General features: G+C 43.2%; 1 protein-coding gene across 1 annotated transcript in view; it reads right to left on the reverse strand.

The window, feature by feature from the left end:
* The window catches only part of CNTNAP2 (contactin associated protein 2), a 1,369,824-nt gene that overhangs the window by 533,463 nt on the left and 822,171 nt on the right, over positions 1–14,190 (reverse strand). Inside the window, exon 10 of the mRNA XM_069958388.1 lies at positions 10,710–10,881. Coding sequence (XP_069814489.1) covers positions 10,710–10,881 — 172 coding nt within the window. The remainder of the gene's footprint in view (positions 1–10,709; positions 10,882–14,190) is intronic.

The following is a 14,190-nucleotide window of genomic DNA, read 5'->3' on the forward strand; positions in this document are numbered from 1 at the left end:
CAGTGGCGGAACTACCGCCGTAGCAGCCGTAGCGGCCGCTACGGGGCCCCGCCGTATCGGGGGCCCGTGGCGCGGGCCCCCAGAGCTCACATAGCCTGTAGCACCAGGCGGCCGAGCAGGCCTCCCGGGTGCTACAGCTGTTTGGGGTCCAGGCAGTGGCCACGAAGGGGGGCCCGCGGGGCCCTCCCGATCAATTACAGCAGCCGTGCAGCAGCCGGGGACAGACCAGGAGGAGAATCAACGTGGGAGCGCGTTGTCAGGTGAGTTAAGTTTTTTTTTTTTATCAGCCTGCAGGGTGGGGGGAAGGAGGGGGGCATCTATGAGGGTGGGGGGAAGGAGGGGGGCATCTATGAGGGTGGGGGGGAAGAGGGGGCATCTATGAGGGTGGGGGGGAAGCGGGGGCATATATGAGGGTGGGGGGGAAGAGGGGGCTTCTATGAGGGTGGGGGGGAAGAAAGGGCATCTATATGGAGGGGGGGAAGAGGGGGCATCTATGAGGGTGGGGGGGAAGAGGGGGCATCTATGAGGATGGGGAGGAAGAGGAAGCATCTATGAGGGTGGGGGGGAAGAGGGGGCATCTATGAGGGTGGGGGGGGGGAGAGGGGGCATCTATGAGGGTGGGGGGGAAGAGGGGGCATCTATGAGGATGGGGGGGAAGAGGAAGCATCTATGAGGGTGGGGGGAAGAGGGGGCATCTATGAGGGTGGGGGGAAGAGGGGGCATCTATGAGGGTGAAGGGGAAGAGGGGGCATCTATGAGGGTGGGGGGGAGAGGAGGCCATCTATAAGGGAGGGTGGGGGGAGAGGGGGCCATCTATAAGGAGGGCAACATGGGGGGAGAGGGGCCATCTATTTGGGGGGGGGGGCAACATGGGGAGAGAGGGAATACACAGAGGGGGACATATATTATTAGGGGGTCACATAGTCAGGGCTCCCCACTAAATGAGGGTGTAAAGGGGACAGTACAGATGTGCAGTGTGTATAGAGATAAGGATGGTGCCAGAGTGAGGAGACTAATATGTCTGTCTGGCAGATTCTGTGGATTCGTGGCTCGGAGAAGTTCTCATAATGGCCCAGGACGGATGGAGAAGATGAAAAGGAAAGAACTCCGATCAGAAAAGACTTCCCCTGTGAGTCACCTGATATAACTGCACTGTAATGTATATGGTGTATAGAACCTGTGTAGAGCTGGGGCCACCTCTATATGACTGGATGAGGTGATTTAGTGTACTGGATTTGGTCAGTAACAATATGGTGGTGATGGTTGTGGTGTGGCAGTAATGTTTCCTTCCTATATACTGGTATTACTGGTAATATTGGTCTCAGTATACAGGATTTGGTCGGTAACAGTATGGCAGTAATATGTACGGTGATAATACTTTCTCTTCCAATATGCTGGTGTTATTGGTAATATCTGTCTTGGTGTGTATATATATATATATATATATATATATATATAATATTTATACACACACACACCAATAGCATCACTTGGTCGTGAAAGGAGGGGGGGGCAAGTTGGCCTCTCGCACCAGGGCCCAGGAGACATTAGCTACGCCCCTGGGTCCAGGGGTGTCCCGGGGATTCCCAGGCAGCAAAGGTGACAGGCTCGGAGTGGCTTGGCGTCCGCCGGGGGCCAGGGTAAGTACTTCTGGCGCAGGGACTTCAAGCACTAACAAGCGATCCTGTGTACAGGCTAGGGGCGGACTCTGAGCTCACTGGTACTGGTGCTTCCGGGGATGCTGCCCCCCCCTTGCCACCGTATTGCTGTCCGGGCAGCACAGGTATCGGTGAGCTCAGCGTCCGCCCCCAGCCTGTACCTCCGGCACAGAAGCACTTGTTAGAGTTGCACCCTGCGCCGGAAGTACTTGCCCCGGCGGACACTGAGCCACTCTGAGCCCGACACCTGTGCTGCCTGGGAATCCCCAGGACGCCCCCCCGGGAGAAGAGGAGAAGACAGCCGACGGGGGAGTTAGGTGAGTTGTGTTTTTTTTAATTTTCTATCTGCTTTGCAAAGGGGGATAATACAGGGTGGGGCCATCTATGGGGTATATACAGGGGGCCATCTATGAGGGATATACAGGGGGGCCATCTATGGGGGATATACAGGGGGGCCATCTATGTGGGATATACAGGGGGCCATCTATGGGGGATATACAGGGGGCCATCTATGGGGAATATACAGGGGGGACATCTATGGGGGATATACAGGGGGCCATCTATGGGGGATATACAGGGGGGACATCTATGGGGGATATACAGGGGGCCATCTATGGGGGATATACAGGGGGGATATACAGGGGGCCATCTATGGGGGATATACAGGGGGGATATACAGGGGGAACATCTATGGGGGATATACAGGGGGGAAATCTATGGGGGATATACAGGGGGAAATCTATGGGGGATATACAGGGGGGCCATCTATGGGGGATATACAGGGGGGTATATATAGGGGGATAATACAGGGGGCCATCTATGGGGGATATACAGGGGGGAAATCTATGGGGGATATACAGGGGGGAAATCTATGGGGGATATACAGGGGGGCCATCTATGGGGGATATACAGGGGGGTATATATAGGGGGATAATACAGGGGGCCATCTATGGGGGATATACAGGGGGGACATCTATGGGGGATATACAGGGGGGCCATCTATGGGGGATAATACAGGGGGGACATCTATTGGGAATATACAGGGGGCCATCTATGGGGGATATACAGGGGGGGCATCTATGGGGGATATACAGGGGCCATCTATGGGGGATATACAGGGGGCCATCTATGGGGGATATAGAGGGGGCCATCTATGGGGGATATACAGGGGGCCATCTATGGTGGATATAGAGGGGTCCATCTATGGGGGATAATACAGGGGTGCCAATCTATGGTGGATTATACAGGGAGGTATACATAGGGGGATAATACAGGGGGCCATCTATAGGGCGACACCATGAGGGGGCATTTATAAGGGGACCAAATGAGAGTTCATCTATAGGGGGACAACATGGGGGACCATCTTTAAGGGGGATGGACAACACAGGGGGTAATTTATAAGGGGCCAACAAGGGTGGCATCGGTAAGGGGGAATACACAGAGGGGCATATACTATAAGGGGATCACATAGTGTCAGGGCTATCAACTAAACAAGGGGGTAAAGGGGCCAATACAGATGTGCAGTTTGTGTAGAGATGAGGATGGTGCCATAGTGAGGAGCCTAATGTGAAGAAGAAAATGAAGGAAACAACTCCGATCAGAGAAGACGTCCCCTGTGAGTCACTTAATATAACTGTACTGTAATTTATATGGTGTACAGAACCTGTGTAGAGCTGAGTGTGTTGATGGCGTAGTGGTCGATTGAGGGGGTGGGGGCCCCAATCAAAAGTTTGCTATGGGGCCCAGCCATTTCTAGTTACGCCCCTGTTTGCAGCAATAATAAGATGCATGACCAGCAAGCCTTTATTAGGATAAAAAGGAGGGGAGGGGGCCCATAATAGGACCAACTCAGGCGTGATATTAGATTTTGTGGCATTTTTTTTTTTATATATAAATTGTGTGATTTTTTAAACATGTGATTCTAAATTGTCTATTAAAAATTGGAGGGAAACACCATGCATGTAGACATATTCATGCTTTTTCTGGTGTTTTATGGAAAAATGCCACTTTTCTTTTTTTTTTTAAAAAATGACAAATGTGAAAAGAGCAGAAAAACACCACAATGTGTGGGGAAAAAAAATCACTAAATATAAAAATGCCCTGTGGATATGGTGTTTTATATTTCACTATTTTGTCTTAGACTCTTAAGGGGATATGTACTGTACCAGGTGGCGCACAGAGCATTTTCTGGCGCAGGGGGCCCACTTGCGCATATTGCTTGTTTTGTGAATAATTTATTCGCAAGTGGGCTCCCTGCGCCACTTATGTCAAAAAGGCAGGGAGAGGGCATAACGGGGGGTGCATGCAGAGGGAGCATTGCATTTAATTTTTTTCTGATGGAAAAATGTCAGTGAAACCTGTGCCAGCTCTGAGCTGGTGTAGGTTTCACTTTCTTCGCACGAACAGGCTCTGGTTTGCACAGGATTTACATAAATCCTCAGGGCCTCAACACTGCAGGGATATTTTTAAGCCTGGCCCAAAAAACATTGGACTGAATAAATGTTCCCCTTAGACTTTTGAGCCAAAATAAATAAATAAAATGCTGTGCGTTGAAAAGTGGCCAAACCCCCTGTGCTGCATGCTGGTTTAATAAAAGTAGACAGGGTTATTCCAGAGTGTCAGGTAATATCATAGCATTCGGGTGCTAGACTTAAGAAAAAATGACAATTAAAGTATTTACAGTGCATATAGAAGAAACCAACTGTAGTATGCACAGAGGAGATTTAAGCTATTTTGTAGTATTCCCCTCTACTGGCTATAATGTCTTTGAGTTTACTAAAGAAAGAAGTCTGGGTTCTAAGTATTATTTACAAAATATGTTAGTCATTTACAAATGCTAGTCTTTTTGGAGTGCTTTGACGTTCTTAGGGAGCTACATTTGAAATAAAACCATGTAGCGGTGCTAGCAAAGACTGGCACTCCCTACATGTGCCTATATAGTTTGATATGCACAGATTTTATTTGTCCTATCCTTGGCACAATGCATAATTTGGTTTCGATTGCTCTTTTTCAGTTGAGTCATACAGCAGCACATTCTGAGGCTGCACAGTCTGTTTCAGCTGAGTGAGATGAATTTGCAGACAGGAGTTAAACCTGCTGAAAGGTGAGCAAACAGCATTAGTGAGAATAACAACCATGTCCTTGTGATCTCACTTCTGCTGAAGTGCTAAGAAGGAAATTGCTTAAGGCTGTCAAGTTCTATCATATTATAAATGTAATTTTTACTTTAACAAAGTTCTTTGTATAGAAAAGTTAAGCCTTAGACAAAGGAAAATATTTAGTTCAAGTCTACATATTAGATATTTAAGACTTTTTTTTAATAAACACTAAAAAGTCTGTTAGCAGCCTTCTAGACACCTATCGTAAAGACAAAACAACTTGAAACATAATTTAGTGTGCCACTGTCTGGCCAAGATAAGAGGTTAGTGAAATGAAACTTCCCCAACGCAAAAGGCTCTGGAAGCAGTTCAGCTGATCTAAATAAGATGAAAATCAAGCAGGCACTTCAGATGATACACATGCCATGTATTAAAAAGTATTTTTGTTAAAAAAGTAACCGATAGGTGGTGCTGTAGTTGTTAAAATTTGCTACAAATGTTCAATATAGCCACTTTAATGTTAAACAATGCTCTCCATTTGCCAAAACATGTTTTTCAATGATAAACACAGTGAAACAGCTTCAATCATTACAGCATTCCAACAAATGCTGTCCTTCACTGGTGCAGGTCAGTCATGGTAGATCTGGTCCATTAAAGGAGTATTCCCTCCAAAATCATTTTTGCATTAAAGTCATAGTCCACCCATAGCTTTATATCTATCAAAAAATCAACGTATTATGGCTTTTGTACCATTTTGTCCGCTCTGACACTGCTTCCTGCTGCTCGCCCCCACCTTCTATGTCGGGGATCATGTGTCCTCCCTCCCTTCAATGGGCAGGGTTAGCTTTTTTAACCCTGCCCACTGAAGAGAGGGAGGACATGTTATACATTCTTTTCCTCCCAGTAGAATAAATCAAACTGTTCTTTACTGGCAAGTCTCTGCCAATACAGGTGAATAAAATGTGACTGATAAAGACTTGCTTTCACTGGATCTGTACTGAGAGTTACTGAGGTAGAGAGTAAGATGGCAGTGCTGACTTGGTTATGTGTTGAGAAGAGTAGAGAGTTCAGAGAAGTGGAGAGGAGTTTGTCATGAGAGTTCCAACCCAATGTAGTACTGTGCTCTGCTGGAACTTAAGTAGAATAAGAATACTTGGGAAGTGAAATCTTGAGAGAAGAAGAATACTTCTGCCCGTGTTTCGACCTTTGTTGCTATACCACCTTATGCTATGTAGTGTCAAGTTACCAGTCCTACCAAAGTGACACAAGCCCCAGTCTTGGTTACTTGAGTTGAGCAAAGTGTCCGAAATTATCCGGTGTCACCTGCGCTGCAACATAGAGTACATAGACCTTTGTGGTAGCTTTGCTCTATCCGGATCAGTTCCTCTGATTTAGGATACTGTCCTGCACTTTTAGAGATGATCACGGAGTGGGTTGGGGTGTCCTCTGACTCGTCCACTTTTTAGTTTTTAGCACTTCATCATTGGTGGAAGTGTTTCTTTAAGAAAGAAAGTCTCTGTGTTCTCTATACGTGTGTACACTACAGCTGGTCTGTCCCGGAAAGGGAACCTGCCAGAGCCAGGCTCCTGGCTAAGCTCCGCAGGGATGACGCTTCTTGGGTATAGACCAGCTTTTACAAAAACTTGTAACTCAGACCAGCTTGGTTTGGGAGCATTTCATTTTTTAGCTCTTCTGGGGAATAACCTTTAAGGCAGTGATGGCTACATGCGTAGCCATAGTTGCTGACACATGGCCACCATGTGGCCGCATGCAAGCCTCCGAAACAGCCTTGCGGCCTTACAGTCCAGCCTGACCCCACTACGTATTCCCCACCCTACATACTGTCTGTACACAGCTACTCACCCAGCACAGTAGCTGCATGCAGCCGGCCACAGCGGTGCTGCGCTCCAGCCCTGTCTTGCTTCTGCCTCCAGACTCGTCTTGCTTCTGTCCCCAGTGGCCACAGCCCACATCCTGGACCGCAGCAGTATTGTAAGTGTGTGTGGGAAGGGATGGGGTCGGGGAATGAATCAGAGGGGGTAGTGTGTGTGTGTGTGTGTGTGTGGAGGGATGGGGTCTGGTGGGGTAGTGTGTATATAGGGATGGGGTCAGGTGGGGTAGTGTGTGTATGTGTGTGGGGGGTCAGGTGAGGTAGTGTGTATGTGGGTAAGGGGGTCAGGTGGGGTAGTGTATATGTGGGTAAGGGGTAAGGTGGGGTAGTGTATGTGGGGATGGGGGTCGCGTATGGTAGTGTGGGGGAATGGAGGGTAGTGTGTATGTGTAGTGAAGTGGGGTAGTGTGGATGTGTTTGTGTGGAAGGTTTAGGTGAAGTAGTGTATGGGGAGGGATGGGGGTCAGTTGGGGTTGTGTGTGTGTGGAAGGGTCACGTAGGGTAGTGTATAGGAAGGGATGGGGGTCAGATGGGGTAGTGGGTGTGGGTGTGTGTGGTTTGTAGTTTACTTCACACAATAATTATTTTTTGTTTATTAAGTATAGATATATATTACAATTACATATTTTTGTTATATAAACTATAATTATCGCAAAATTATGGTGTTTTTTCTCGAAGTGACACACCATCCGAGTTATGCTAATTTTTTTGCCAAATGCTGACACACCAAGCTCAAAAGTTGGCTCATCACTGCTTTAAGGATTGCCATAACCAGAAGCTACATGGGGTGAGATCAGGTGAGTAAGGAGACTATGCTTTTAGGGCATAATGGCTGATCACCCATGCATCTGTAAAAAGCCTAATTCTATGCAAATAAAATACTGTCACAGCTACTATTCCACATATCCACAGTTTTTTAGAACAAAATGTTGTTTTTTTTATTTGCTTCATTTAATATGCCTTTTCTCAATTTCTGTCATTTGGAGCAGTGAAATGCCCTCCAGAGCACTCTGAGTTGGGCAGGTTTGAGTTCTCTAACCATATTATTCCAAATTACCTTATACTTCCTCATGCTTTATAATCTAAACAATCAATTATAGCCCCTTTTTACTATATGGTTAAGTTGGGTATACAGTGGTACCTTGGTTTAAGAGTAACTTGATTTAAGAGCTTTTTGGTTTAAGAGCTCACAGTTTTTCAAAATTGTGACTTGGTTTAAGAGCATTGCCTTGGTTTAAGAGCTTTCTGTACTGGGTGGGAGCGCGAGTGGGAGAGGGGTATAGTCTGCATAGCGGGGTCTACAGCTATGTACTCCGACCCAGGAAGTCTCTCTCACCTTCCAAATCATGGCAGATCCACTTCAGGCTGGGGCTTACATCAGGGGACAGGACTGCGGAGGTAATCTCTCCATAGCTGTAACCCCTCCCTCCCCGGACAGAGAGTGCTGCATGTATGTGCCCACATCTGCCCTGCTCATTCCTTCATGCTCCCTGCAGTCTCTGTCCGCCCTTGTGTTTCCCATCCTCTCCATTACTGTACAGTAACTTATAATATCACATATTCTGCTGTTTCTGAATGTTTGTTTTATTAGTTTTACATGTTATTCAGAATAATAAATCATTATTTTTGGTGTGTGGAACCAATTGTCTACATATCAGTGATTTCTTATGGGAAAATTTGCTTTGGTTTAAGAGTGGATTTGGATTACAAGCATGGTCCCGGAACGCATTATGCTCGTAATCCAAGGCACCACTGTATACTGTATACTGTATACACTGTCACACACAATATCCAAAAGAAATATATGCCTGCTCAGGAAATGTGTCAACCCAATAATAGCTTTTTACTTCGCAGTTTGTCACCACATTATATTAATTTTATAAGGATACTGTCCTAACTTTAGTATGACATTCCAGTTCCAATTTTACCTATAGCACAGTCAAATATATAAATATAGTACATGTCAATTTGTAACTTCAGTGCAGAGAATCTAAGGGCTCAGCATTCAGTCATTTCTATAGTTCTGGAGAAAATAAGTTGCTACATGGAAGTCATCAACATGCCACTGTTATTCACCAACCTATCACAATCTATTTAATACCTTCAGTTAATAATTATAAACCACTCTGTTATTTGTCTGGATACTTCATTTCTGTCAAAATCATAACATTTTAAAGTCCATGCTGTATGTTAATAAAATGGGCTTAAGGGTGTACATTAATACATACTAAAAATAATTAGAATAAAAATGTTACATCATTTCCATATGTGTTCCATATCATCTAGATAGTTTAAGCCTACAAAATTATATCAATGCAATGTTTAATGTTTTTGAAGAAATATTCTGTGCTAATCATAGAGTACATATTCTCTGATGACATTTTTAAACATATAGTCTGGGATTAAATTTAATTTCTTAGATTTCTTAATTTCTTAAAGATGACCTGTAGCCAACTTACAAAAATAAGATGTTACTAATGGTAAAAATATTATAGCACCCTAATTACACACCTGTTTTAGTTCTTTGATATGCCTTTCCATTAACCAGATATGTGGGTTTAAAGTATGTCTGATAACTTAGGGAATGGTCAGTTGGGCCGAAACTTAATTTAAATAATCGAAGTAAATATCAGGGGATGGATATCACATATGCCTCTCAATATAAAAACTTTACACCCCCTGACTGTATAATCACACCCATCACTTGATATCCATTATTAAAATTAAGTTCATGCCCATCTGACTATTAGCTTAATTATCAAACTAAAAACCCACATATCCCAGAAATGAGTGGGCATATCAACAAACTGTTAAAACATGTAAAAAGGTCCTCAGGTTTTCTTTAAACCTAAAACCACTATGCTTAGATTAAAAAGACAAACTAACAAACGAAACAAACTAACAAACAAACTAAAAACAAACAAACAAACTAAAAACCCACATATCCCAGAAATGGGTGGGTTCATACTGAGGACTTTCCGCCGGCTATCATAGACACCATTCTCTGGGCCGGCATATTCCGCTATCCGCTGAAAAAAGTGAGATATGGGAGGGCATACAGTATAAAAAAAACTGTAAAAAGATGTAAAAGGGTCCTAAGTTCCTCTTTAAACCTTCTAAAACCTCCTTGCTTAGATTAAAAAACAAACTAAACAAACTTAAAACAAACAAACAAATTAAAAACCCATATATCCAAGAAATGGGAGGGCATACAGTATCAAAAAACTGTAAAAAGATGTAAAAAGGTCTTCAGGTCCTTTCTAAAGCGAATGCACCATCAAGTCTTGCACTTCATCAAGTCATCAAGTCTTGAATAGAATGGCACTGGCACGGTCAAGCCAGTGCCACAGCTTTTTTTTGAACCGCGGCCTGGTTCCAGCGCGCAGCCCCAGTCTGTTGAAAGGCACTGGCCCAGGCTGAAGCATTGGAAACAGGATGGCCCGCGGCCCCGGTGGGAGGAAGCCCCCACGCCGTTCTACTTATGTGCAAAACTTAAAGTGAAAGTACTGATGGTACATTTGCTTTAAACCTTCTAAAACCCCTATGCTTTGATTAAAAACAAACAAAAAAACATGGTGATTGCCATCTGCCAGTGGCTAGTGTTAAGCAGAGAGGCCAAACTATTTGGGTTCAGAAATGTTTTCCGAACCTAAACGCTGGCCATTCTACTCCCCACAGCTACAGAAGCTGGATGCAGCCCTAGGGAGTCCTGGTAAACGTGGATATATCCACATTTTATAGGACTCCCAATGGCTGCATCAAACCTCTGCAGCCATTGGGGAGTCAAATGATGAGCATTCAGGTTCGGAAGACATTGCTGAACCTATAGAGTTTGGTCTCTCCACTCTACACAACCAGTAATTAAAACAGTGATAGCAACCAGTCACTGTACATCCTTATAGATGCAAATTGGCAATGCTAGTTAATGATTGGCTGCAATGATTATGTGATGTCACCATGGACATCATGTCATTACCTAGCGTTCTAAAAATAGTAATGTGCACTGAAGGAATTGTAACTTTAAGTATTATGCCCTGGTATTTTAGTATTTTGCTCTCTTACCTGTCAATGATTGCACACATATCAATACTGATGTTTGCAAAGCTCCCGTGCTTCCCTTGCTCCACTGCATGAAGGTCAACCAGCTGGTTGTCCACATGAAGAAGTTGCATGCAACCCTGAAAGGAATTCTCATACACAGGGTGATAGGAGGTGTTTGATTTGGAGAAAAAACCTGAGGGGATAAAAGTTGGAAACAATTAGAAACAAAATGTCACATAGATAACAGTAATATCTTAAACTGCTAACTGAACCATGTTACACAATCCAGTGATATCAACAACTACAAATACAACTACAGCGTTGCTTGCATTTTTCTTCATTAGAGCAAGCAAGTGCAAATCAGAGCCGACAATGTGGTGGAAAATGTGTATTTTGTTAACTGTGAGATTTAGTGAGTTTTAAATGTTAAAAACCAAATAGAATATGATTTATTACAGAAAATATTAAAATAGTTCAGTATATTTCAGATATATACAATAACAATCAGAGTAGGGTCAAGATCAGATATTGACATGTAGCAAGAACAGAACAAAAAAAAAAACATACCAAAATAAAACGTTCTATTATTATGGAGGCTATAACCTTTATAAGCTTAGTATTTTGTTAAACAAGAACAAAAACATTGTTCAATCTGGTTGCTGTGACTGCTTTATACTTTGCATTATCACTGTATTATCCTTTCCAGACATCCCTAATGGGGAAAATAAACATCATAGAGGGAATATACCCCATTCCCTTCCCCATATCAGAGAGAAGGCTTGTCAAGACTCAACTTCCAGCACCTCAACAAAACCTGTACAAAATGTACATGACACAATTTAGTGCAGACTTATTATCAGATGTCCCTGTGTAAATTGTACCATGTGATAAACATTGGACACAAGTAATAAAATGTTTGTTCCCCCACTGCATACCTGTAATATGTATTGGTTAGTCCTCATTATTATAAGTCACATTAAGCCAAAGGCAATTGAGTAAAAAATATCCAATATCCAATATTTTTGTTAAAGAGCAAAGTTCAGTACTGAATACTGTATACTATGTTAAAAACAACCTTCGGGCCTTCAACTTCAATACTGAATACTTAAAAACCTCAGTTGATCTAGAGGAAAGCAAAAAAAACAAAAAAAAACAAAAAACACCCTTGGCATAGACCCAAGTTGCCATAAAGTAGAAATATTTTCTTCTTAACCTCCTACTGGAAAACAGACAGATCCCTGATCAATATTCTCCATTCATACCTTTAAACCCATATATTTTGTTTTACAAGGAAGAAGTCTAACCCTCTCCTAAATCTCTTCACCATTTCAGACCTTAACAAATCCTTAACTTTACAGCTTGTACAATAAAGTAGTGTTTTAGGTCCCCCCTGTTAAAGTGTAAAGGGGGGAACATACTCCAGGCTTTGAGCTGAAGGTCATAGTAATTTGGACACACATCCCTAGTGACACCATATTATCTATCGCTCTTTCTCTTTTGTGTACTTGTGTGATATGCTCAACTTATTAATTGTATTTTGACTGCTCAGCCAAGGTATTCACTTACTTATATTGCACTTTTTGTATTGATTGTATTTGTATTATTTGATGCACTGTTCATAATCATTTTGTCATGATGAATTGATATAATGTTATTAACACATTTGTGGTCAAGGGATAGTGATACTTTATGTATGATTATTCCTTTTCCTTCATAACTGAATATACAGCCCCATAGAGTGAGAAGTAAAGAAACTCGATTGGGAGGGCATGTGTTTTCTATAAGCATGACTGTGGCATTGTCACTAACCCCCATCTGTGAGGTGCCAGCTGTAATTGTCAATTTTTTTTCTATCTGTTAAATGCCTCAGATGTTACAACTACTTGCATTATTAAAAAGAAACAACTGTATAACTGAGAATTTACCTAAGAATAAAAGTAGAAATTATTTTCTTATTTATCTGTTTGTTATTTATTTAATCCTCTGTACATTCACAACATACAATGCTGGCTCAACACAGAGGAATCTTGACACCGCCGTAAGATTTGCAAGGTAACTTCATATAGGAAAAGTTGGTTGTTGAGGTGTCATTATTCTGAAGAGCCACACAGCTATGTATTCTGGATATCAATGTGCCTTCCAGATGATTTAGTCTCTAGCCATCTGGCAGGTAACTGAAGTGAGGATAGTTTCTCAGGGTGGCCATTTTTCATATCTACAAAAGTAAACTGCAACAACAGATAGTGGCTCATCTGTAAAGTAACACAACCTGCATACATATCTGTAGACTGGAAGCTCAGAGATTCTTGGATTGATTTGAGCTTTCACTTCGAGGTAAAAAGTAGTTGCTTGGAATTTAAAGGGAATCTGTCAGCACCTGAAGCCAACTCTAGGTGCTGACAGTGTACATTCAATGGCAGTTTACTAGTTACAAGGGTACCTTTGCCTTAGCTCTCAGGGAAGGGCATGCTGCACAATTTCATATCTTTCAATATAATCAAGTGTCAAAGAGGAGTTGTGGAGAGGCGCTTATCCTGCACTCTGGCACACCTCATCACAGCTTCCTCCTTTCCTTTCTCTAATATTCTGCACCACACAGTCTTCTGCACACCCACACCAGCCTCCATGTTTGTGTATGCACCAATGCTGTCAAGGGTCGTGAGCGCCTACGGCCCTTGACCACATCGTTGCATGAAGGCTGACTGAGTGTACAGCGGGGTGCCTGGTGCAGAGTCTTTAAGGAGAAAGGAGAGGAGGAAGGTGTAGTGAGGCGTGCCAGAGTGCAGCACAAGCGCCTCTCCACAACTCCTCTTTGACACTTGATTATAGGGGAAGATGTGAAATTGAGCAGATCCTCTCCCCCCAAGAGCTAAGGCAAAGGTACCAAGCTAACTAGTAAATTGTTACTTAATGCACACATTCAGCACCTTGGGTCGGCCCCAGGTGCTGACAGATTCCCTTTAAATGGTATGATTTCTTTTTACTTTGATAGTTACCAAGTACAAAAAAAAAGTCTGTAATGTGTCATCGTCCAAGCACATTACTATATCTGTAGTAGATATAGAGATATTTGGGTAAATCATCACATTTTATTCAAAAAATACTCTAAAAGAATATATCGAACCATAGAACCAGTCCCGGCATACCCTAATCCATCAGGCGCTTGTGTAATAGTATGCAGCAAGCTTGTATGGTCTCCTTAATGGGGCTAATGGCAGTCTATCCTTTGAGACTTTTGCTGATCCTAAGAATAAAGGTGCCATAGCACTGGTATATGCTGAATCCCCTTCCGAGATTTCCTTGCAGAGCAGGGCTCCCATCCACCTGACTGTGCAGATAAGAACTAGCAAGTGTTGCAGTTCGCTGCAAAACAGGTGGCTGGAGCACCACTGTTCAGGTAAAAGCAGTAATGGAGATGCAGCAGTGCATCAGTGTTTTGCACCACTTAATTCTTAGGAGCACAAGGAATTCTGAGTTCAGAAATTAGCATGCATGGATGCCT

This window comes from Dendropsophus ebraccatus, chromosome 2 (genome assembly GCF_027789765.1).
Source record: "Dendropsophus ebraccatus isolate aDenEbr1 chromosome 2, aDenEbr1.pat, whole genome shotgun sequence".
NCBI lineage: Eukaryota > Metazoa > Chordata > Amphibia > Anura > Hylidae > Dendropsophus > Dendropsophus ebraccatus.